Consider the following 23,300-nt stretch of genomic DNA (forward strand, 5'->3'; position numbering starts at 1 on the left):
CCCAATTCATCACACCACCACCACCACCACCCCCTGCCACTTCCTCCTCTTGGTGTCCATACATTTGTTCTCTACATCTGTGTCTCTATTTCTGCTCTGCAAATGGTTCATCTGTACCATTTTTCTAGATTCCACAAATATGCATTAATATACGATATTTGTTTTTCTCTTTCTTTCACTCTGTATTACAGTCTCTAGGTCCATCCATGTCTCTACAAATGACCCAATTTCCTTCCTTTATATGGCTGAATAATATTCCATTGTATACATTTATCACATCTTCTTTATCCATTCGCCTGTCGATGGGCATTTAGGTTGCTTCCATGTCCTGGCTATTGTAAATAGTGCTGCAATGCACATTGGGGTGCATGTATGTTTTTGAATTATGGTTTTCTCAGGGTATACGTCCAGTAGTGGGATTGCTGGGTCATATGGTAGTTCTAGTTTTAGTTTTTTAAGGAACCTCCATACTGTTCTGCAGAGTGGCTGTATCAATTTACATTCCCACCAACAGTGCAAGAGGGTTCCCTTTTCTCCACACCCTCTCCAGCATGCTTTTGCTATTTAAAAAAAGCTATTGGGCTTCCCTGGTGGTGCAGTGGTTGAGAGTCCGCCTGCCGATGCAGGGGATATGGGTTCGTGCCCCGGTCCGGGAAGATCCCACATGCCACGGGGCGGCTGGGCCCGTGAGCCATGGCCGCTGAGCCTGCGCATCCGGAGCCTGTGCTCCACAACGGGAGAGACCACAGCAGTGAGAGGCCCGCGTACTGCAAAAAAATAAAAATAAAAATAATAAATAAATAAATAAAGCTATTACTTGTTAGTGTGTGTATGTGTGTGTGAGCGCACACGTTTCTGAGTTGTTTGGTTTGGACTCCTCAGACATTTTGTGAGCCTTTGAGAGGCAAGAACGTTGCAGCCTTCAGTTTCCGTTCGTGCCTCCTCTGTGCCTAACATAGTACTCCATCCACTGTGGGTCTCGGCACAGTTTGTTGAAATTTCCCTCAGTGCCTCTCCCTCTGATTGGAGAAGCAAACTGCAGCCTTTGTAGGTATAGGCACTGACCAACACAGCACCAATGGAAGGAAGCCATAGAGCAGTGCTTGCTAACTGATCTAATTTTCTTTGAGAGGATGAAAAAGACTTTATTTTCTATTTATTTATTTTTTGTGGGGTTTTTTGGTTTTGATATTTAAAATTTTTATTGATGTATAGTTGATTTATAATATCATGTTAATTTCAGGGAGCTATACTCAGTATTTTGTGATATATACAACCTATCTAATTTTACCTTTCTCTTTCTTCTTGTCCAAAGGAGACCTCATTCCTAGGCACCATCAAGCGTTTAGCACAAATCAGTACTTCAGTGGAGTAAAAATTCCAGACCCTGAAGATATGGTGAGTGACCCATTTTGGAAAGAGCTCTGCATGTCAGAGCTAAGGTTACCAGGGTGTTTAAGGGGGATCATTCTCACTCGATGAATGTACATGAGGAGTTGCAGGCTAACTAGGTTTGGGTAGTTATGCACCAGCCTGAGCCCCATGGTCCACTTTGCAATGGAAGATCAGTCTAAGAGTAAAAAAACTGGGGCAAATTGGCTAGCAAGATCATGGCCTTCAGTGCTAATTTACAGATTGCTGATAGCAGAGCTTAGCCAGCATGTTGGACAGGAATGCAGAGCTACCTGCCCCAGCCTCACCTGTCCTTCATCATTTTCAGCAGTGGAAGCTATGAAGCTCAGAGCCAGTTAACTTTTAGACAGTGACTCATCCAGGGAAAATCCAGCATTGTCCAAATCCCCTACTCTACTGTGCTTTCACTCCCAGACTGGGGGAAAACGGTGATGAACTTGCTTGGCCAGCCTTACTCTCATACCTGTCCCCTATGGCCAATGTGTGGAAAACACTTATTTTTCAAAAATTGAAAAAAATTTAAAACGTGCATATCCTAACTCACTTTCAAGAATTTATTCCAATGAAACTATTAGACAAAGGCATAAAGATATGACATTCTTTTTTAAAATTGGGGTATATATAGTTGGTTTACAATGTTGTGTTAGTGTCTACTGTGCAGCGAAGTGGAGTTCCCTGTGCTATACAGCAGGTTCTCATTTTATACATATTAGTGTATATGTGTCAATCCCAGTCTCCCAGTTCATCCCGCCCGCCCACCCTTTGCCCCCTTGGTGTCCATACGTTTGTTCTCTACATCTCTGTCTCTATTTCTGCCTTGCAAATTGGTTCACCTGTATCATTTTTCTAGATTCCACATATATGCATTAATATACGATATTTTTCTCTTTCTGACTTAAACTTCACTCTGTATGACAGTCTCTAGGTCCATCCACATCTCTACAAATGACCCAGTTTCATTCCTTTATATGGCTGAATAATATGTACCACATCTTCTTTATCCTGTCATCTGTCGATGGACATTTAGGTTGCTTCAGTGACCTGGCTATTGTAGATAGAGCTGCAATGAACATTGGGGTGCATGTGTCTTTTTGAATTGTGTTGTCTCAGGGTATATGCCCAGTAGTGGGATTGCTGTGTCATAGGGTAATTCTATTTTTTGTTTTTTAAGGAACCTTCATACTGTTCTCCGTAGTGGCTGTTACCAGTTTACATTCCCACCAACAGTGCAAGAGGGTTCCCTTTTCTCCACACCCTCTCCAGCATTTATTGTTTGTACATTTTCTGATGATGCCCAGTCTGACTGGTGTGAGGTGATAACTCATTGTAGTTTCGATTTGCATTTCTCATGACATTCTTTAATAGAAATCATTTCCTTTAGTGTTACATCAGTAGGGAATTAATTAAATAAGTTATGGTATGTCCTTACAATAGAAGTGCCACATAGCTAATAAAAATAGATTCATATGTAATCACCTAAGAAAAATGTCCACAACATATTGATAAATGAAAAAAAAGTTACAAAACAGTATATATAATTTGACATAATTTTAATAAATACATGCATTTACATATATAAATATTTAATAAAAACATACATTTACATGTATAAATATAAAATAATTTGACAACCTCTGGAAAATCAGGCAAAGATTTTTACGTTTGTGAAATAAATGGTTGCAGATATATACCAAAATATTAACAGTGAACGTCTCTTTGTGGTGGGATGATTTGTTTGTTTCTTTTTTTTTTTTTTTTTTTTTTTTTGGTGGTACTCGGGCCGTGGCCTCTCCCGTTGCGGAGCACAGGCTCTGGACGCGCAGGCTCAGCGGCCATGGCTCACGGGCCCAGCCGCTCCGCGGCATGTGGGATCTTCCCGGACCGGGGCACGAACCCGTGTCCCCTGCATCGGCAGGCGGACTCTCAACCATTGTGCCACCAGGGAAGCCCTGTTTCTTTCTTTATGGTTTTTAAAATATTTTCAAAAGTCTTCTAATGAGCCTGTATTATACTCAAAAACATTTCTAAGCACAGTTAAGGTCTGTGAGATCCTGAGTTCCTACTTCCTAAAGAAGGTACTTTCAAACTGAAACTAACCCTTCTCCATTGCTCAGTTTCCAGGTGGAAGGTCCATCCAGTTCCACTGGAGCTGTCTGTTCTCCCAACCGCTTGGCCTGTCCTGCAGTGAAGTCTCCCACCTCCCACTTCCCCGCCACCCCTGCTCCTGCAGCTCTAGGAATAGGAAAAGTGGGGCAGCTGGGAGCCTGAGGGGCCGCAGAAGCAGGAATGACGCCTGGCATATGGGAGGTGACCCAGCCGGCTCCCTTGTGACCTGGACGTTCCCAGTTTCACGCTAAATATCCCTTAGCGATTTCCTGTTCGCTTTTCTACCGGGGAAACCTCCGAAACAACCCAGGTTTCATCAGTTTCATCAGTGTAAAAGGCTTCCTGTGGTTTTCCAGAGGTTGTGCTGCAGGGGATTTCCTGTTGACAGAAACAAAGGAAGAAGCAGTGCGGGGGCTGTGCTAGTTGAACATCTGTGCCCCAGTCCCTCTGCGGGTCAAGAACCCTGCCCCAGAGAGGCCTGCTTTCTTCTGGGGCAGGGAAACCGGCTAAGCAGGCGGGATGGGGCCATCCTATCACAGCCAACCAGCCGGCCTCGTCCAAGGCGTCCTTGCTGAGACAGCAGGGCTCAGTGTCAGCAATGTCAAGGCAATCCCCAGAGGTGCTCAGATTCAACACACAGAAATAGCAAGAGAAATAGTTTAGCTATGGGGGTGGAGAGGGCCGCTCTCAAAGGCTGAGACAAATCCGCTTTAGGATTTTTTTTTTCCCTGTTGGTCTTAAAAGCCTCAGTTTTGAAGTTTCCTATGTCTCACTCTTATTAGTGATGAATAACTGCACACTCAGGAATTGGTTGTTGTTGGCTGGTTCCCCTGTCCCAAGTAACACTGTGCTCTTAATCTTGACGGCAGCACCAGGGAACTGCCATCTTTAAACACACAACACACCTGGTCATTTATTTGACTCTGCTTGGCTAGCTCTTAATTTCTCAGCTCTCCTCCTCTTTAGCCTCTTTATCAGCTGTATATCTCTTTAACTGGCCTGTCTGCCTGACATTGGCATTCCTTCTACTTTATAGTGTTTATTATTCCTGATTGTCTCCTGCCTGTGACTGGAGCAAAATAGACTTAAAGGGCCAAAGGGAGATTGATGAATTGTCTGCTAAGGAGACTCTTTAAACAGTAGATGATCAGGGAAACAGCAGGCTCTTGTGGGAGGAGAGAACAGTGTTTATTCCAGAAAACCAAGAAACACTTTCTGGGTAGGGAAAAATATCTATTTTGCAGCTCCCTTTATGTAAATGTCAATAAATGCAATAATCAGAGCCCCTTTCTATAAATGCCAAGATAAATGCCAAAAGTTATTCTAAGGCAAGGCAAGTTATATAAGTTGAGGCGGAAATAACAATTGCTTGACGAATGTTTTGGTTTTTTTTTTCTTTCATTAGTATTCCCTCACAATTTGCTACCTGCATCAGTTCTTCAGGAAGTGAAGGGCGTTAATGGTTAGGAAGAAAATTTGGAAAAGCAATTTGGAAGTGGGGAGAGAAGGAGCTTATGAAACAGACACAGGGAAGTGGGGTGGGCAGAGGGTGGAAGAGGCGAAGAAGGTGCCAGGAAGATGCTTCTCTCACTCAAAAGAAATTCAGGGCTTCCCCGGTGGCGCAGTGGTTGAGAGCCCGCCTGCCAATGCAGGGGACACATGTTCGTGCCCCGGTCCAGGAGGATCCCACGTGCCGCGGAGCGGCTGGGCCCGTGAGCCATGGCCACTGAGCCTGCGCGTCCGGAGCCTGTGCTCCGCAACGGGAGAGGCCACAACAGTGAGAGGCCCGCGTCCCGCAAAAAAGAAATTCAATCTGAGATAACTTTATATTTGAATATATGCTGTAAATAAAATCCCTGTTTCCTTTTCTTTAACAGGAACCACTTGAATTAAAATTTCCAAACATCTCTTATCCTGCCCTGGGGCTCTTAAAGGTAAAATCATGGCTTCCAACAGACCTGGAAGCACATGGCAGCTGTATCACTAGGGAATCTGAATGATATATGTCAATCCATGGATTGAAAAGTGTTCCTTTTAGAATTCTTCTTCTCCTTTGTAAAGTATACATATTTTCTAGTTTTAAAAATGGGTCACATAACAGTGGAAAAATCTGAAAGTATTTTTCACTTTAAATAAACTTAAACTGTATTTGAAATCTAAATTAACACAAAATAGAAATTTAAGATTGGGGTGGTTTGTTTTACAAAAAGATCCTTTTCTTCAAAAAAAATGTTTAGCTATAGGATTCTTTTAAATAGCCAACTCCCTAGTATATTGGAAATAGGTTTTGATTTTAAAACTTGATTTATATACACATTTTCAGAAATATAATAGCCCTTATGTAAAATGAGGTACCAATTAAAATATTTGCAAGTTACAGACAATGTCCCACCCATTTCAAAAAGTATTTAAAACATTTACTGATGCATTTATAATTAAAAAAAATGAGACAGTTCCTTGGGGTATGTAGTTGTGAGATTTAATCTATCCAAGTATGAGCCCTCTGGCCTATTTACTGGCAAAGCAAATAGTTAAGAATGATGTAACATAAAGAGATGTATATTATGCCTCTCCTTTCTTACATACACATAGATACTTGTAACATGGACTATTTCTGGAAGAATATACTTAAAATAACTGATTTTAGAAGGGAGAATGGAAGAACTAGAGTGCTGGAGAGACTCTGCTGCATGCTGTATAAATTTTATTTTTATCATGTGTGATTTTTTAAATAAAAAACTAGTTTTTACTAAGTACAGGCAAGGAACCAAATGGGTTAGGTGGATTATTCTAGTGAGACACTGAGGTGAACTCAAAAATTGTATCCTACTCCTTCAGGGCAGAGTGCCAAACACCTCAAGAACAGAACAACATGGAGAAAATGATTTTTTTTGTTACTATTCCTAGAAACTATTTATTAATTCATTATGTGGTTACCCATGAATGATTGTGGAAGGAACGAAAGTCATGATTGGTGTGTTTTTTCTACTTTTTCTCCCCTTTTGTTCCCAACTGAAGAGTTTAATCTTTCAAAGAAGAAAAAAAAATGACTTTAATAAGTTAATGCAATTTTAAAGAAGTAAGAAGAGGGTATTTTCTGTTCTTTCAGGGCTGTCTCCACATGAATCCTGCCGAGAGACTGACATGTGAGCAGCTGTTGCGGCATCCATATTTTGACAGCATCAGAGAAATAGGGGATTTGGCAAAAGAGCATGAGAAATCAACAAGGAAGACCCTAAGACAGAGCCGAAAGCACCTGCCGCAGGTAAAAATGGGGCACTGCTTTACAGAAGGATCCAAGGTTGCAATTTCAAATGAGCTCATACCTGCCACCTGGTGCGGAGAGTCTGACTCTATACTTGAGGCGGCAATTGTGGCTTGCAGCTCCAGCACCTTTATTCCTGCATGAGGACACACAGGTCACAAGATCTACCAACCAGGGTCCCAAAGACATCTGCCTGCTAAGGGCCCTTCTCCCAGAATCCTAAAGGTGACCTTGCCCAGCAGCTCCCTGCTGCTAGCCAGGCGCCAGGGCTTTTGGTGTGCATGAACACAGGTCCCAGCCAGGGACAAGAAGTGTGCTTCTTATGCTTTGGAAAATGAAATCAAACTTATCCCGGTTAGCTCTGTGTCATCATGTTTACCTTCAGTATTGTTTGACATTCCAGGTTTATCTAAAAAAGGAACTGTTTTCCTCCCTGATCCAGTAATCATCAGAGTTGGCTAGTGTAAATGTGGTGATGAGTGCTTTCAGTGACAGCAGCAAAACAGTGCATTTAACCAGATCACAGCATCCAAGCTGCACGCTGGGAGCCTGTGGAGAATTGTAATTGGTGTCAAGTGGCGGAATGGCCTTACATTAAGTGTCTTGTCATAAGCCAAAAGCCGTAATAATTTAGGATGGACTGTAGTTGGAACCACAATTAAGATGAGCTGGCTGCTCCTGGTTGCTTCTGGATCTGCTCAGCTACCCCTTAAGCTATAAATTATCTTGCCTTAGTCTTTCCCTTTGCAGCCTCCTCTGCCCAGTATGCTGAGTGGCACCTGCGTGGTGTTTGTGAGGTTTGGAGAAGAGAAGAGGGTAGACAGTCCATTATGAACAGGTATAGCATGAAACCCAGGGCCCTAAAAGACCAGAGTTACAAAATTAAGAATGCTTTTAATGCAAAACAGACTGGAAATAGACTTCTCCCTCAGAGTTACCCCTTATCTTGCTGTTTCTTCCTATTCAAGAATCTTAGAACCCTTGAATTACAAGGGATTTTAGAAAACCTCATCCCTTCTTTTAAAGAAACTGGAATCAAAACTTTAAAAAGTGGGACTTCCCTGGTGGCGCAGCAGTTAAGAATCTGCCTGCCAATGCAGGGGACATGGGTTCGAGCCCTGGTCCGGGAAGATCCCACATGCCACGGAGCAACTAAGCCCATGTGCAACAACTTAGCCTGCACTCTAGAGCCCATTAGCCACAACTACTGAGCCCATGTGCCACAACTACTGAAGCCCACGCGCCTAGAGCCCATCCTCCGTGACAAGAGAAGCAACCACAACGAGAAGCCCGTGCACCACAACGAAGAGTAGCCCCCGCTCACCACAACTAGAGAAAGCCTACATGCAGCAACAGACCTGATGCAGCCAATAAATAAATAAATAAATAAATAAATAAATAAAGTGGATTGTCAATGGCAGAAAGTGAGACTTGTAGCAGAGTTGTGACTAGAACCTCAGGATGAGCCACCTGCCCATAAATGCCACTGAAATAGGCACCAATTAAAAAAAAATAAAGATTCTTGATGGAAATATTTTTACTTGAAAGACTAGGGGAACCCAACTAATTTGTGTTTTGCTTGTAGGTCCCAATTGTTTGATTTAAAAGTACTTGTTTTTCAGATACCTAAGGCCATATAGTACTGTACAAAAAAAAAAATGTGTTCCCTTACTTTCATTTGACATTGACGATAAATTCAAACATTTTCCGGCAGCGTGAAAGGAGCAGTTTTGCCTTTTTAACTAAGGTAGTAGGTGGGCAAATCACCTAAGTGCTCCAGACATCAGTTTTCTTCACTACAAGACAAGATATTGGCTTAAATGATCCCTAAGGTCCCAGCAAGCTCTTAACCCCCATGAATCTATGCTTTTTTCCAGTAATGTTAACATGTAGATTTTCCCTTCTTTTTCATATTCTCTAAATTTCCTTTAATGTGCATGTTTTGCTTTATAGTATAAAATAAATGTTGAAAAGAAAAAGCAGAGACCAAATTTATGGGAGGGGATGAGCTCCACATCCTTCAATTCTGCCCCTGAGCAGAGACCAAGTCTAAACATTTTGTCCTTTCTCAGATCCTGGATTCTGTGCAGAAAAAGTATTTCTGTGCTGGAAAAGTTGTTTGTTTACCTCTTTTGGATGTGTTGTCAATAATGAAAAAAGTGTACGGCATTGAACGTAATTCTGTGTTTCATATTTTCAGTTGCAGTACCTACCTCAGCTGACTAGCAGCAGCATCCTCCCAGCTTTGGATGACAAGAAGTACTACTATAACACCAAGAAACTTAACTACCATTTTCCAAACATTTGAAGAGCTTGGAGATTGATAACAAAAAAAAGAATTGATCATTAATTTGAATAAAACATACATTTGATTGAAAACAATCACAATGTTGAAAAAAACATCAGGAGAAAACATAAGTAACTAACTGGGGGAGGCCACTTGGCAAGACGTGAAGGGAAATTCCAGACGCAGTGTTCCATGCTTGACGATGGTGTCCAGAACAGAAAGGAAAAACTTCTTTGGATTTTCACTTTTATTTTTGTTGTATCTAAGTAGCTGAGCTTATGGACAGAATATAAACTATCTACTGCACTCGCCCATACCTCCAGCAAAATTAGAGATGAAAAAATTTATGCTTCAATTGTACCATATGCAACAAGTGAAAAAATGGATTACAGAATGCCCATATATGTTTCCTTGGATCTCTGTTGCTTTGAGTCCTATCTCCTGCCTTTTCAGATTTTCTCATCGTATTTAAGGAGAGTTAAGGTTCTTGAAACCAAAATGTTTAAAATTCCATTTCCTGCTTGCTCTAGCTTTTGATTTTTATATATTGAAACTTTTTTGAATATATGAGAAGTTTAAAATATTTAAAATCATATGGATTATCATAAAAGGCTATAATTTACATGCTTATATATTTAATGATACATTTATAGACATTTCTTACATATACTTTGGTCTTTACCTTTAGTAAAGGATGCATCCTAGTCATTTTTGCAGGCAAGATGGATTTACTATAATCCATCTACACTTGTTCACCCAGTTCCCCTTGCAAACAATGGCATGAAGCTTGGCAGCTGACCCAGGGGTAGAACAAGATCTACAGGCTTCACAGGAACTGGGCCTGCCAGCCTGAAAGTAATTAGTACTTCATTCTCTCCAGCTCAGCCTCAGACTTGGAGACAGAGATACTGGCAGGACTACAGTGATCTGGGTTTTGGAAGAAACTTCTTATGAGCTTTTACTTGGCTCATAATAGACATAAGGTTATAAGCTGATGTTTTCCCTGAAATATCTTTTTACACTGTATGTGTACATGTGTATATCTACAGTGTACACACATATATATGTGTGTGTATATACTAACCTAACAACTAAAAGTTAACAACTAATAAGAATATAGACCAAAATGATATTATTGAGAATTCCTAGCTTTGTACAGTGATACTTAAAATGACAACATATAACTAGCTTTGATTTGGCCTATTGATCCTATTCAAAAAGCTTTTTCATCCTTGTCCCCTGGACACAAGGGCAATATGAAGCTGATGTCTGCTTCTTATTGCTCAACCCCATTTTTTCTTTTTTCTTTTCTTTTTTTTTTTTTGGCGGTATGCAGGTCTCTCACTGTTGTGGCCTCTCCCTTTGTGGAGCACAGGCTCCGGATGCGCAGGCTCAGCGGCCATGGCTCACAGGCCTAGCTGCTCTGTGGCATGTGGGATCTTCCCAGACTGGGGCATGAACCCGTGTCCCCTGCATCGGCAGGCGGACTCTCAACCACTGCGCCACCAGGGAAGCCCAACTCAACCCCATTTTTGAGTGATGTTCTGCTATTTCCTAGCAGTCCTCAGCCATGGTTTTTGAAGATGTATTTTACTGTATCTTCAAAACCTTTCTTCTGCATTCTCAGTTTACTGCTATGTTAATTTTCTTCATGAGAGCATTTGACCTTATTCAGTTACTGCTAAGTAATCCACCAAATTCTGTCATCTGTTCAATAATTTTGGCTACCCCAGCCAGTTTAGTGATATCCTGAGGCTTCCTAATGTATGTAGCTTCTTGCATAGAGCTGATAGCGGGTTAAATACTAGTCACAGTATAATCTAATTCTTGTTATGTAGACTTGATTCAAATGACAAAGAAGGACATCCAACTTCTGCTAATAGTTTACATTTTGTGTTTTTCCTTACCCGCAACAGTGTACCTGACGAGGCAGATGACTATAACTGCCTAATTTATCCAGTAGTTTTAAGGAATACCATTCAGAGTAGAAAAGTAGCTCCAGACTAACCTGTGGTCAATCAGTTGCTTCATCACATAGTAATCAAACAAGGTTGAGATAGAAGTGGTCATTTTTTTCTAATGAGTTCTATTAAATATCTGCTTATACTTAATTAAACCATATCTTTGATCTTTTCTTCAGCATGGAATCACCACTGTTTCACATGAGACTGTTCCACATCCTTACCATTTTTTATTTACTATTTTCTGATTTTTAAAATGACAGTGGCAATTATATTAGTAAACAGTATATCATTTATGGTATGTGCTATTTACATAAGCTGGTTCCTAACACAACTAAAATTCATTTTTCTACTTTAATGCTGCATCACAGAAAGTGTTTATTTTAAAATTATCTCCAGTCAAGGTTATATTCAACAGATTAATATTCAAACCAAACATACAGAAATCCACAAACAAGTTGGCATATAACTAACAAGAATAGAATCAGGACCATTTGAAGCAGGTAAAAATAAAGATCTGTTTATACCTATCTATGATATTCTTTATCTCTGCTTTCTAGATGTAAAGTGAATTTTGTGCTTGTACTTCTTATGATGTCCCTTGAGCTCATGGGAAGTACTATCCAACATATATGAGGGAATACAAATTAGTTTCTAATTGACATGTTATATTTTTCTGTTTGAAGCCGTTTTTTAATTTAAGCAGAAAGTAAGTATAGCTCTGCTGGCCTTCATCATTGTTTCCTCTGTTCTACTGCAATCAGCAAAGCTATTTAAATCCAGCCAGGTATTTATGTCTAGTTTTAATAAGACACTAGACTAATCCTACAAAATAGACAAATTAGCCAGAAACTGTTCATTCAGAGAAAGGATGCATGGTATAAAGAGCACAGGAATGCAGGATCATGACAAATGCATGCAAATCCTGGGAAGCAAGATGAATGCCCCAGCAACCTCTGACTACTTTGCATAATTGACTCCATCAGTGAGTCTGAAATTTAGCTTTCAGTTTTTTTCATAATTGTATATTTATAGTAACATGCTTCAATAACTTTAAAGTAAAATGTAACAAATCACTGTTAAAAATAATATCTGTGTTGTACATTTAAATCATTTTAAAGAACTCTTAAGTATCTATATAAAGAGATATTTATATAGGATTGATATAAAATAAGGAATATATAAGAATTAAAATGGTACCTGGTTTGCATTTTTCTTAAAATGATTTAATGTACCTAAATTCTCACTTCTAACTTAGTAACTTTAGTGAATCACATCTGAATGTTTACTTTCTACATGATGGACTCTGCTAGAATGTTGTGGTATAACATTCTATAGTTCTGTAATATTTGTTGCTGTTTAGGATCAACAACTGCACATGATACTTTATATGGAAATAAGACACTTACTGAATATCATTATTTTACTTCAAGTCTAATTTTAGTTCCAGAGAAGGCAGTGACGTTTTAAAGGCTTGGACAATTTTTTCTTTTTCTTTTACACCAGGAAGATCACTTAAAAACAAATACTTGAGCTTTCTGCAAGAGAAAGTTTTAAAAGTTAATTTAATTTGGCCTTTACTCTTATAGCATTAAAAATAAATTGCTTAATTTACTTAAAAAAGCTATACACAGAATGTGTTCATATCATCCTACACTTTCAAAATGACCTTTAGAACGGTAGTCTTAGAGTACTACTTTAAATGAAATTCCTGCTAGGCAGTAAGCCAGACCTCGGACAGTTTAGTTGTTCTGAATTACATCAATAATGCTGCTGAATTCTTCCAAACATTTTACGTATATTATGGCATAGAACTCCTTTCTATGTTAAATATAAAATATGACATCAGTCATGGTGATGATTTTTTTGCATCTGACACTAAAAGCAAAAACAATTAAAGCAAAAATAAACAAGTGGGACTACATCAAATTGAAAATCTTATGTACAGCAAGGAAACCATCAACAAAATGAAAAGGCAACCTACTGAATGGGAGAAAATATTTGCAAATCATATATCTGATAAGAAACTAATATCCAAAATGTATAAAGAACTCATACAACTCAATAGGAAAAACCCCAAACAATCCAATTTTTAAAATGGGCAAAATATCTGAATAGACATTTTTCCAAAGAAGACATACAGATGGAGAACAGGTACATGAAAAGATACTGTACATCATTATCAGGGAAATGCAAATCAAAACCACTATGAGATATCAGCTCACACTGTTGTTAGAATGGCCATTATCAAAAAGACTAGAAATAAGTGTTGGTGAGGATGTGGAGAAAAGGGAGTCCTTGTGCACTGTTGGTGGGATTGTAAATTGGTGCAGTCATATGTAAAACAGCATGGAGGTTCCTCAAAAAATTAAAAACAGAACTACCATATGATCCAGCAATTCTACTTTTCAGTATTTACCTGAAGAAAACAAAAACACTAACTCGAAAAGGTATCTGTACCACCATGTTCATTGAAGCATTATTTACAATAGTCAAGATACAGAAACAACTTAAGCATCCATTGATGGATTAGGTAAAGAAAATGTGGTATATGTATACAATGATGTAGTATTCAGCCATGAAAAAATGAAATTCTGCATTGGCAACAACTTGGATGGACCTTGAGGGCATTATGCTAAGTGAATTAAGTCAGAGAAAGACAAATATTGTATGATGTCTTATATGTGGAAGCTAAAAATAAATAAGCAAGCTCATAAATACACAGAACAGATTGGTGGTTGCCAAAGGCACAGGGTGGGGAGTGGAAGAAATGGGTGAACAGTTTCATGTTTTTGTTTTTAGTTTAAGTAAATTGAATTTTAAAAATATGAATCTTAACCTAGAAAGGAAAAGAAATTGGGAAAGTTCTTAAAGGAACCAAGTGTGTATTAAAAGGTGAAGCCTTAAAGCCTCAACTAATATAAGAGATAAACAATCTAGTACTTTTGGTTCTAATGTTTAAGATTTCTCAGACTTCTGTGATGCTGAGGTTATTGGCAGAACATAGGGGAAATTAAAAGCTGGGGAGGAAGTATAATAGCTAGTGCTTATTGAAAGCTTTCTGTAATAGGAACCATGCTAGGTGCTTTATGTAGGTCAATTTTTTTTAAAAGATGCTCCCTAAAAAATGCAGTACAACCATAACATATTACAGGTGGTAGTTTAAACTGTTTTAAAATATTATAGCTGAGAGTTAAGTCATTTTCATAAATTATATTTTTCAGAATTAAAAAAAAGACACCACCTCTCAACTGTTTTAAATTCCGATTACCAAGTTTCCATTTTGGCACTGACCACCTACCTTAAATGATGCAAAGCAATGATACCTTTGTCTGTGATATTCCCACATGAAATTATTTCCATTTCCAACATGCTTTTTTGTAAATTTTCAAGTTGACTAAGTCTCTCCAAACAGTCATCCTCAATATAGTGACACTTGCATAGCCTTATTTTTTCAACATGCTGTAGGCCTTCTGGGGGAAAAAAAAGTACAGTTTAAGAACCTGACTTACCATTAAGATGATCAACTATCCTAGTTTTCTCAGAATTGTTCTAGTTTTAGGATTGAAAGTCCTAAGTCCTAGGAAACCTCTTAGCCCCAGGAAAACAGTAACGATTAGTCACCCTATTAACCATACAAGGTATTCACTATACAGGTTGTGTTGATGCACAGGGCCATTCTGCAGTCAGAAGCCCAATGCACTGGAGGAAAGAAATGCCCACACAAGCAGAAGCTGTGTGGATATAATTATTTCTACATTAGTGAGCGTTTCTCAATGACAGAAGTTTGACAAAGATAATTTGACAAACAAGTCAAAGCACAGAATAAAGGCATGTAGAGACAAGCTTAGTGCAGGGAGAAAGGTATTTGTAACCTCTATTTAATTTGAAAATAAATATCATACACAGGAAGAAACAAGCTGGATTGGACTCAAAAAGGCAAAAAGGACACACCTATGACTAACAGTGAGTCAACTGCAACCAAATGTCACTGCAAATCACCTGCATCTCCCATAACAAATGATAGGGGAGTTACCCATGTGATCAAATCCAATGCCCATGATACAAGAATCAGTGGCATCAATTGCCTGAATCTTGTATTTGTCCAGAGGGCCTGTCGGGAGGTGGTTGTAGTCCTTCTGCCACCTCTCCTGGCCGTGGTAGCGCACCACAGCCCCACAGCGCAGCAGCCACTCGGACGCTGCCCTGTCAGGGCCAACATCCCGGATGCGTTCATGATCCACTCTGTTGGCAAGAGAACAAAAGCAGGTAGCTTTTACTATAATCACTAGCTTCTTAACTATGTTCACCAATGTAAATACAGAATAGCAACCACTTTTCACTTCACATGATGAGGAGAGAGATAATATATTAGTGAAATCCATGTAAAGAAAACACTCAATGGCTCTGCCTGATACCTTTTTTGCTTTTGTTTTTGTTTTCAAGTGAACTCTGTCAAGGCATGTTATTCTTATGTGAGTTTATGAGGCAGACATTGAGTCTTCATTGATTCGTATGTAGCACAATAGCTTCCCACCAGGAGGTACTCAGTATCTGTTTTGAATGAATGACTACACTTGGTTATCATTTTTATTAATGACAAAAGATTAAAAAGGGAATAATTTTGGGGGCTTCCCTGGCGGCACAGTGGTTGAGAGTCCGCCTGCCGATGCGGGAGACGCGGGTTCGTGTCCCGGTCCGGGAGGATCCCACGTGCCGCGGAGCAGCTGGGCCCGTGGGCCATGGCCGCTGCGCCTGCGCGTCCGGAGCCTGTGCTCTGCGGCGGGAGAGGCCACAACAGTGAGAGGCCCGCATACCACACAAAAAAAAAAAAGAATGAAAGAAAAAGGGAATAATTTTGAACCTTTGTTCAAATTAATGTCATTAAGTGATATTCATTAATTTTAACATATGCCTTTTTCTCTAGTTAGTGGTATTAATGCTATATTAAGCAACAAGGAGGTTAGTTTTGTCAGTTTCAAAATGATATTTCTAAGCATGCCACCAACTTTTTATTTATTTTATTTTATTTTTAAAAATAAATTTATTTATATTTATTTTTGGCTGCGTTGGGTCTTCGTTGCTGTATGCGGGCTTTCTCTAGTTGCAGTGAGCGGGGGCTACTCTTCATTGTGGTGCGCGGGCTTCTCATTGCGGTGGCTTCTTTGTTGCGGAGCACAGGCTCTGGGTCGTGGGCTTCAGTAGTTGTGGCATGTGGGCTCAGTAGTTGTGGCACACGGGCTTAGTTGCTCCGTGGCATGTGGGATCTTCCCGGACCAGGGCTCGAACCCGTGTCCCCTGCCACTGCACTACCAGGGAAGTTCCCCAACTAACTTTTTAAAACCTTGATTTCCCTTGATAGTATTCAAAAGGTTAACTACATCCCTTAAGAAGCCATAGAATAAAATATTCTAAAATTACATTTACTGAGCTTTTCTGATTACAATAGTAATAAATGTTCATTTCAGAAAACTTGAAAGGCATTGAAAGGATGAATAAGAAGAATCACTGAAGTTCTGTAACCCAGACAGTTAATATTCTGTAATCTCTTTTTCTGATCTTTATTCAGTGCTTGTATGTTTTATTTGCTTTAAAAGAAAGTTAGGATCGTACTGCACGCACGACACAAAAAACATGTGAAACACAAAAAATAACCAAATTAGTTACTGGGAACTCATCAAGCTGTAACAATTCCCACGTTTCTTCACTTTAGTTAGAGTAACTTACTTATTAAACACTGCATTCAACCAGCCCCAGAAGTATCGGGAGTCACGTGACCTCGGGAGTTTCTTTAAGCCACAGAACTGCCGGGAAATTTTTCCAAACAGCATCATTTGATCTAGACACATAAAACAGTATTCACATTAGATCATCAGCTGGCAATCAGAGTCCCATACATACAGTAACTGACTTTACAACTTTAGAGTCAGTGCTCTTGTGCTGATAAAGCTGATGACTCACTTGCCACTCAATAGTTATTAAGCAAGTTACTCCTGTCTGTTTTTTGGTTTCTTCTGCTGCAAAAATGAGAGGTTGAATTGAATGGTCTCTATGGTTCCTTCCAGCCTTGACATTGTTCTTCCTACTTGTTTACTCCTCAATTGGAGTCAGCCTGCAGTGGTGCCACCTGGTGTCCATTCAGGCAGTGCATCTACAAATTTACTGAAACCAGCTCCAGTCCCGATCTACATTTCCAATACCAAAATAACAAACTAAAATCACCTAAGGAGCAATGTGTCAAGGTTAAGACACTTACATCCAGAAGAGGAGAGGAGTCGTGGAAACAGATCTTCCTATCACAAGGCTGCAAGTAGTGTCCCCAGAACAGTGCAAAGCAAGAGCTGTACAAGGGCAGCTGGGAAAGACTGGGCAAGTAACTTCACCTCTCTGACCCTTGGTTTTCTCATTTGTAAAATGAGATGAATTGCTCAGATGATTTCCAGCTGTAAAAACCCAAAACTATGAGTTGAGAAGGCGATTTTGGAATTGGGTCTCAACCTGATTTATTTCAATTCAAGTTTCTCTGATAGGACGCCAGGTGGGGGGGAAACAAAGATAAATGAAACATGGTCTCTGCCTTTGAGGAGCTGACAACTTAATGCAGGGTGGAGTGAGCTAAAACAAGTTACCAGGTAGTTAAAATAAATGATAGAACCTGGAAAATACCTCAAAAGAGTTAAAGACACACAAGGATTTCAATAGACAAAGATGCCAGGAAAATGTAGGTCAGGTGATAAGCTGAGGCAGGAACCTTTAAGGCATGTTGTAGTTCAGTTGGCTCAGCACATGGGGGTCATGAGAAGAGGTCACAGTCACATCGGGAAGGGTCTCCCATGATCAGCCAGAAAGTTTGTCTTCTGCAGGTGGCTGGGAATCATTGAGATTTTAGCACAGAGCACTGGCATGGTTAGAACTATGCTTCAGAAATATTACTCAGACAGCAGCATCAAGACTGAGGGTCATTTAGAGATGAGGAAACTGAAGCCCTGAAAATAAGTAACTTGCTGACACCCTAAATCCTTTCTGGAACAAAGTGGGGTATTAATAAACGCATGTGTTTAAAGGGACTTGTCCAATGTTTCATGGCTAATTGTTAGCAGTGCTGAAACTGGAACCTAGTTTTCTCTCTTATTAGTCCAGGGCTCTTTCCTCAGTCATTGGATGGTTCTAGAACTCAGGAAAAAGAAGAGGACTAGAAAGAGGCCTGAGTGGGAACTACTTTAGAGCTGAGGAAGTGCCCAGGGATGTTGGGTTGTAGAACAAAGAGAGCTGAGGTCTGAGGACAGAACCCTGGGGTCACCTACTAGCCTCTTTATCCCTTCTCCATCATCACTCTGCCTTCATTACTGCAAACTTCTCCCCCTGCTACTTCCTCCCACATTCTCAGCCCTTTCCAGCTTTTGGTTAAATCTCTCTCCACTTGTGCCCATCTCAGTAACTCCTTTGGCTGCCAACCTTATTTACAAATCTGGGCTTTCCGGCTTCAACTCAGGCTGTTCCCTTCATTTACCATCCCTCCCCGCCCCCCAGAATCCTATGGAAATCTTCCCCAACCTCAGGACCTTACTCAAATGCCACCTCCATCCATCCATTCATTCATGCAATAAATATTGAATGTCTGCTATACTAAATGCAAGAGATTCAATGGCAAGACAGAAGCAAAACAAAACAACAACACAGGAGAGACCGAGAAAAACATGGTTCCTGTCCTCATAGAATGTGTAGTATATGTACCACATATGTATAGATGACATACAAACAAATGAATAACATGCAACACGATGTCTTAATGGAGGTATGGACAAGTTCTGTGAGAGCTTAGAGAAGGGAGTGAGGGATAGGCTTCATACTAGAGGTGTCTTCTGAGATGGGTCTCAAAGGATGATTAAGAGTTTCCAGTTAGGCAGAAAAAAGAAAAGTATGAAGGGCAAAAGGAAGAGCAAGAATCACATATTACTCATTTCCATTTTTCTTAGCACCTAGCACAGCACCAACCCCTAATGCAAGTTTAATAAATATTTGGCAATTAATCATCTTCAATGGGTGATACATTGTTATGCAGAAACCAGGGAAACTCATTAAGTGGGTAAATTAGAGAGGTTTGTGAAAACTAAATTACTTTCACTTGATTCATTTTGGCCCACCTTGTATTTCAGCTTAAGGGAAAGATTAAACCAAATTTACTTCAGCTTATGGTCTCTAAAAATATTAGATATTATATTTAAATAATTTAAACATGAAAATTAAGTTTTTATTTAGCAATAAATTAAAAAACTAATTGGTAGGTTTTTGCATTCTCAACTGCTACTTTGTTAATTGATATTAGGCATTTCAGATGAATTCAAGCAGCTACCTCTGAGAATGCTTTCTAGAGGGAAAGAGGAGACCTCTGGTGGTGAGTTGATGAATTTAGCTTTAATAAATTAAAAGAAAAAGTGAAATGCAAGTTAAAAAATAACCACTACTAAATTACCGCTGTGATAAATAATTTAGGAATTAAAATTATTTTAAAAATTCTTCTTACTATCATAACACAGCTTAGAGCCATAAGTTTGTAACAGATGTTTCTAAAAGTTGCTATTATGTTCACGACATAGAGAAGACCAGACCTCTAATGTGTGACTCAAAATAGGATACGGAGAGTCCCCCAATTTGCATATAAACAAGTGTTTTTTTTTTTAAGTGGAAGTTCTTTTTTTACATATGAAGCATAATTACTTAGGTGGGCTATTCAAAACGTTGGCTATTTTAGTGGTCAAAAAGACTGAACTAGCCAACTCGTTCTTGAGGGCAGTAAAAGTGTGAAGAGAGGGGTGGGTGGTGTCAGAACTGGGGAGTTTTTTCTCCCCAAATTATAACCCCACTTCACTGCAAATTCATCCATTATTGATGCCAATTCTTATTCCTGAGGTGTCTAGAGTCTAGTGAAATAGAACAGCAGAGCAATTGCTTAGAAATGAGAAGCAAAGTTTCCAAAAGCCACTCTTAGGCTAATATTGCTTGACACTCATTGAACTAATTTCACATAGGTTCTGACCTAGATGGAAAATGAACATGAATTCTTAGCTGAGGAGGGTGGTGGCTGGAACACAAATGTCTCTAGCCAAAGACATTACAGGGTGAATGAATGTAAGGTGAGCTCTTGATGTGAGATTATCTAAATGAAACAAATTAATGTACAGTCAAGCCTAGAGAAGGTAAGCAGAGAAAATTTTATAAAAAGAGCATGTGTATTTTGAGTTCTTTCACTTTGCTAAACTAAGAAGCATGTGCGCAAAATCACAGTGTAGTAAAAAAGTCACTATTCTGGGCTGACCCATGAAAGCCTGACCACAGACCCTAGAACTGTATAATTCTGTACTCAACCTAGTAACAAATCAACTACATCCCATGCAATGGTTAAAATAAAAAATAGTGATAGTACCAAAAGTTGGTGACACTGAAGAGGAACTGGATCACTCAGCATTGCTGGTGGGAATGTAAAATGGTACAGCCACTTTGGAAAACAGTTTGGCAGTTTCTTACAAAAGTAAACATGCGCTTATCATATGACCCAGCAATTGGACTCTTGGGCATTTATCCCAGAAAAGCAAAAACAGGCTCGCACAAAAAGCTGTACCCTAATTTTCATAGCAGCTTTATTTGAAATAGCTAAAAACTAAAAGTAACTCAGATGTCCTTCAATGCGTGAATGGTTAAACATGCTGTGGTACATCCATACCATGAAATACTTCTCAGCAATTAGAATGAACTATCAATACATGCAACAATTTGGATGGATCTCAAGGGATTATGCTGAGTGAAAAAGCCAATTCCAGAAATTTACATACTGTATAATTCTGCTTATGTAACATTCTTGGCATGACAAAATTTTAGAAAGGGAGACAAGAACAAGGAAGAGGGTGCCTTGCAGAAGAGAGGTGTAGTTATAAAAGGACAACTGAGGGATCCTGGTGGTGATGGAACTGTGCTGTAGCTTGCCTGTGGTGGATACAAGAATCTACACATGCGGAATTCCCTGGTGGTCCAGTGGTTAGGACTCTGAGCTCTCACTGCTAAGGGCTGGGGTTCAATCCCTGGTCGGGGCACTAAGATCCCAAAAGCCCCACGGCGCACGGCCAAAAAAAAAAAAAAACCTACACATGTGATAAAAACTATACAGAGCTAAATACATGCACAAAGGTAAAACTGCGGTTATCTCAATAAGATCCATGGGCTGTGTCAATGTCAATTTCCTGGTTGAGTTATCGTACTATCCTTTTACAAGATGTTACCATTGGGGAAGACTGGGTAAAGGGTACACAGGATCTCTACTGTTTCTTACAACTGCATGGGAATGTACAATTAGCTTAAAACTAAAAAATTGAACTAACAAAATAACCATTTCTTATTTTTTTTATTTGTGATGAACAAGCAGGCAACATTCCACATTATTTTCGCAAATAAAGAAAATATGTACAACTGTTCAGGTGATAAAACCATATAAACATAATAAAAGCCATCATTTTATTGAGCACTTTACTGTGCTAACATCTGATGAGACTTATCTCATGTAATCCACACAAAAGTCCTATGAAGGAGATCCTGCTATTACTCCTAGTTCACAGAGAAGGGTCTGAGGCAAAGAGGTGAAATGACTTCCCCACGCTACCCGACTAATAACTGGAGCCAAATTCACAAAGGCAAGTATAAGTCCTTCCAGCAATAAAGTTAAATGATTCTATTTTTGTTCAGCTGTCCTGACCCTAAAAATTTTTAAACTTCCATCAAGCAGAGAGAACAAATGTTAGTTAAACAGGCATGGTGATAAAGGATCACGTAATTTAACACAGGTCTTTCATACATTACACGGTCCACTTCCCTCATTTTACAGATAAACAAACAGGGGTGAAGTGACCTGCACAGGTGAGTCCCAGGTGAGTCCTAGGTGAGTTCCCAGGCCCGCACAGCATATTTAAAACTATATCTCGGTCCAGGATTTTTTAAAAGGAAATAGATTGCTAAATGATGTCAGAGACCGAGCTGTCTGGTTCATCTAGGCGCTCGACATTTACAGGACCAATAAATGAATGAATGGCACGCCAGGAGCCACATATATGGAAGTCCAGAAGACTACAGGCTATCAGGCGTTGCCATGACAGAGCCTCCCTCCGGAGAGAGCTAGGGCTGGACAGCGAGCGCCTCTCCAGTGGCCACTCCACTGGGTGGGAGCCGGGTTGGAGATCTCGGTGCCCTGCAAGGAGCCTGGAGTGACGCGGGGCGGGGCTGAGGGGGCGGGGCTTAGGGGCGGAGCCTCGAGTGACGTGGGGCGGGGCCTGGCGGGAGGAAGGGAGGCCGCTGGGCCTGCCCAAACGACAGTTTTCACCATAATCATCCCGACTTTTTCCCGCGGCACCGAGTCCGCTCGGCAGTGAAGATCGAGGACGCCCGACTCGGCGGGCCAGATTTTCAGTCAGCCTAGCGATGGGAGAAGGGAAAGGGCAGAGGGTAACCACCACCCTAGACCCGCCCCACTCGGGGCCTAGCTTCTCTACTCACAGCGTCAAAAGGAGGGAGCGAGCTAGCGTCCCCAGCGTCCACGGCAGCGCCGGCCTGCCCTTCGCCCTCCGCCGCGCGAGTCCATTGGCCACTGGCGGCTGCTCTCACGTGGGGCGAAGGCGCGCCCCTCATTGGCCTCTGCCTGGGGGCGGGGCTAAAGAGCGCCTGGACCTGGGCAGTGTAGGGCTCAAGGGCCGGCTCCTGGGGCTTGAGGCAGAGGAGGAGGCGCAGGCGATGGTGCTAGCGCTACGTTACCTAGGCAGTGTCTGCGGACTAGCCCGCGGGGGGTTTCCCGGGGGCTTTTCCGCGTCGTGCGCGCCCGTGCCCGGGAAGGCCTGGCTGTTGTGCCAAGGTGGCCGCAGAGCCAGCACCAGGTGAGTAGCCGCTGGCCCGACCCCCCGCGGTCTGCGCTGCTTCTCTCAGAGGTGCCTCATGCTGGACCTCTGCCCCTGCGCTACTTACCTGTCCTCGGCGTGGGAGAGTGTCGGGATCCTGTGAATCCCGGGCTCCAACCTATGATGCCAGGAGCTACCTGCCTGGACCATCTGTAGGTTTGTGGGCGAGAGGAAAAGAATAAGAAAGGCAGTGTTGAGTAGAGGTCAAGAACAGTTCTGGCCTTGAATACAACCCCGCCACTTCCTATTCAACTCTGGGCGGGTTACTTAAGCTCCTTAAAGGCTCAGTTGTGAATAGGGTCCTAGTCTCTCACGTTAAGTGGTCGTTTTGAGGA

General features: G+C 40.8%; 3 protein-coding genes across 12 annotated transcripts in view; 2 read left to right on the top strand and 1 right to left on the bottom strand.

The window, feature by feature from the left end:
* CDKL1 (cyclin dependent kinase like 1) overlaps positions 1-9,166 on the top strand; it is a 56,938-nt gene extending 47,772 nt beyond the window's left edge. For 2 of the 4 annotated variants that reach the window (XM_067028485.1, XM_067028486.1), the window contains exons 7-10: positions 1,316-1,398; positions 5,397-5,453; positions 6,629-6,784; positions 8,985-9,166. In XM_067028485.1, coding sequence (XP_066884586.1) covers positions 1,316-1,398; positions 5,397-5,453; positions 6,629-6,784; positions 8,985-9,092 — 404 coding nt within the window. In that variant the 3' untranslated portion in view covers positions 9,093-9,166. Of the gene's footprint in view, positions 1-1,315; positions 1,399-5,396; positions 5,454-6,628; positions 7,006-8,984 lie in introns of those variants that run through there. The other 2 variants (XM_067028487.1, XM_059057103.2) reach the window with 2 other exon arrangements.
* Positions 9,167-10,395: 1,229 nt separating this feature from the next.
* DMAC2L (distal membrane arm assembly component 2 like) lies at positions 10,396-22,678 on the bottom strand. Of its 4 annotated transcripts, none has more exons than XM_059057117.2 (5): positions 22,571-22,678; positions 16,760-16,871; positions 15,069-15,277; positions 14,334-14,505; positions 10,396-12,570 (listed from the first exon to the last, which is right to left on the bottom strand). In XM_059057117.2, the coding sequence occupies exons 2-5, from the start codon at positions 16,864-16,866 to the stop codon at positions 12,456-12,458; spliced, it is 603 nt and encodes a 200-aa protein (XP_058913100.1). In that variant the 5' UTR covers positions 16,867-16,871; positions 22,571-22,678; the 3' UTR covers positions 10,396-12,455. The 4 variants fall into 4 exon arrangements, 2 of the variants coding, with proteins under 2 accessions (XP_058913100.1, XP_058913098.1); XR_010839565.1 differs by having other exon boundaries at positions 11,148-12,570; positions 15,035-15,277; positions 22,571-22,663; XR_010839566.1 differs by having other exon boundaries at positions 11,242-12,570; positions 14,334-14,502; positions 15,035-15,277; positions 22,571-22,663.
* Positions 22,679-22,723: 45 nt separating this feature from the next.
* Positions 22,724-23,300, top strand: part of L2HGDH (L-2-hydroxyglutarate dehydrogenase) — a 53,903-nt gene continuing 53,326 nt past the window's right edge. For 2 of the 4 annotated variants that reach the window (XM_067028480.1, XM_059057093.2), the window contains exon 1: positions 22,741-22,944. In XM_067028480.1, the coding sequence (XP_066884581.1) occupies positions 22,805-22,944 (140 nt within the window). In that variant the 5' untranslated portion in view covers positions 22,741-22,804. Of the gene's footprint in view, positions 22,945-23,300 lie in introns of all 4 variants that reach the window. The other 2 variants (XM_059057089.2, XM_067028482.1) reach the window with 2 other exon arrangements.

This window comes from Kogia breviceps, chromosome 3 (genome assembly GCF_026419965.1).
Source record: "Kogia breviceps isolate mKogBre1 chromosome 3, mKogBre1 haplotype 1, whole genome shotgun sequence".
In the NCBI taxonomy this organism is placed as follows: domain Eukaryota; kingdom Metazoa; phylum Chordata; class Mammalia; order Artiodactyla; family Physeteridae; genus Kogia; species Kogia breviceps.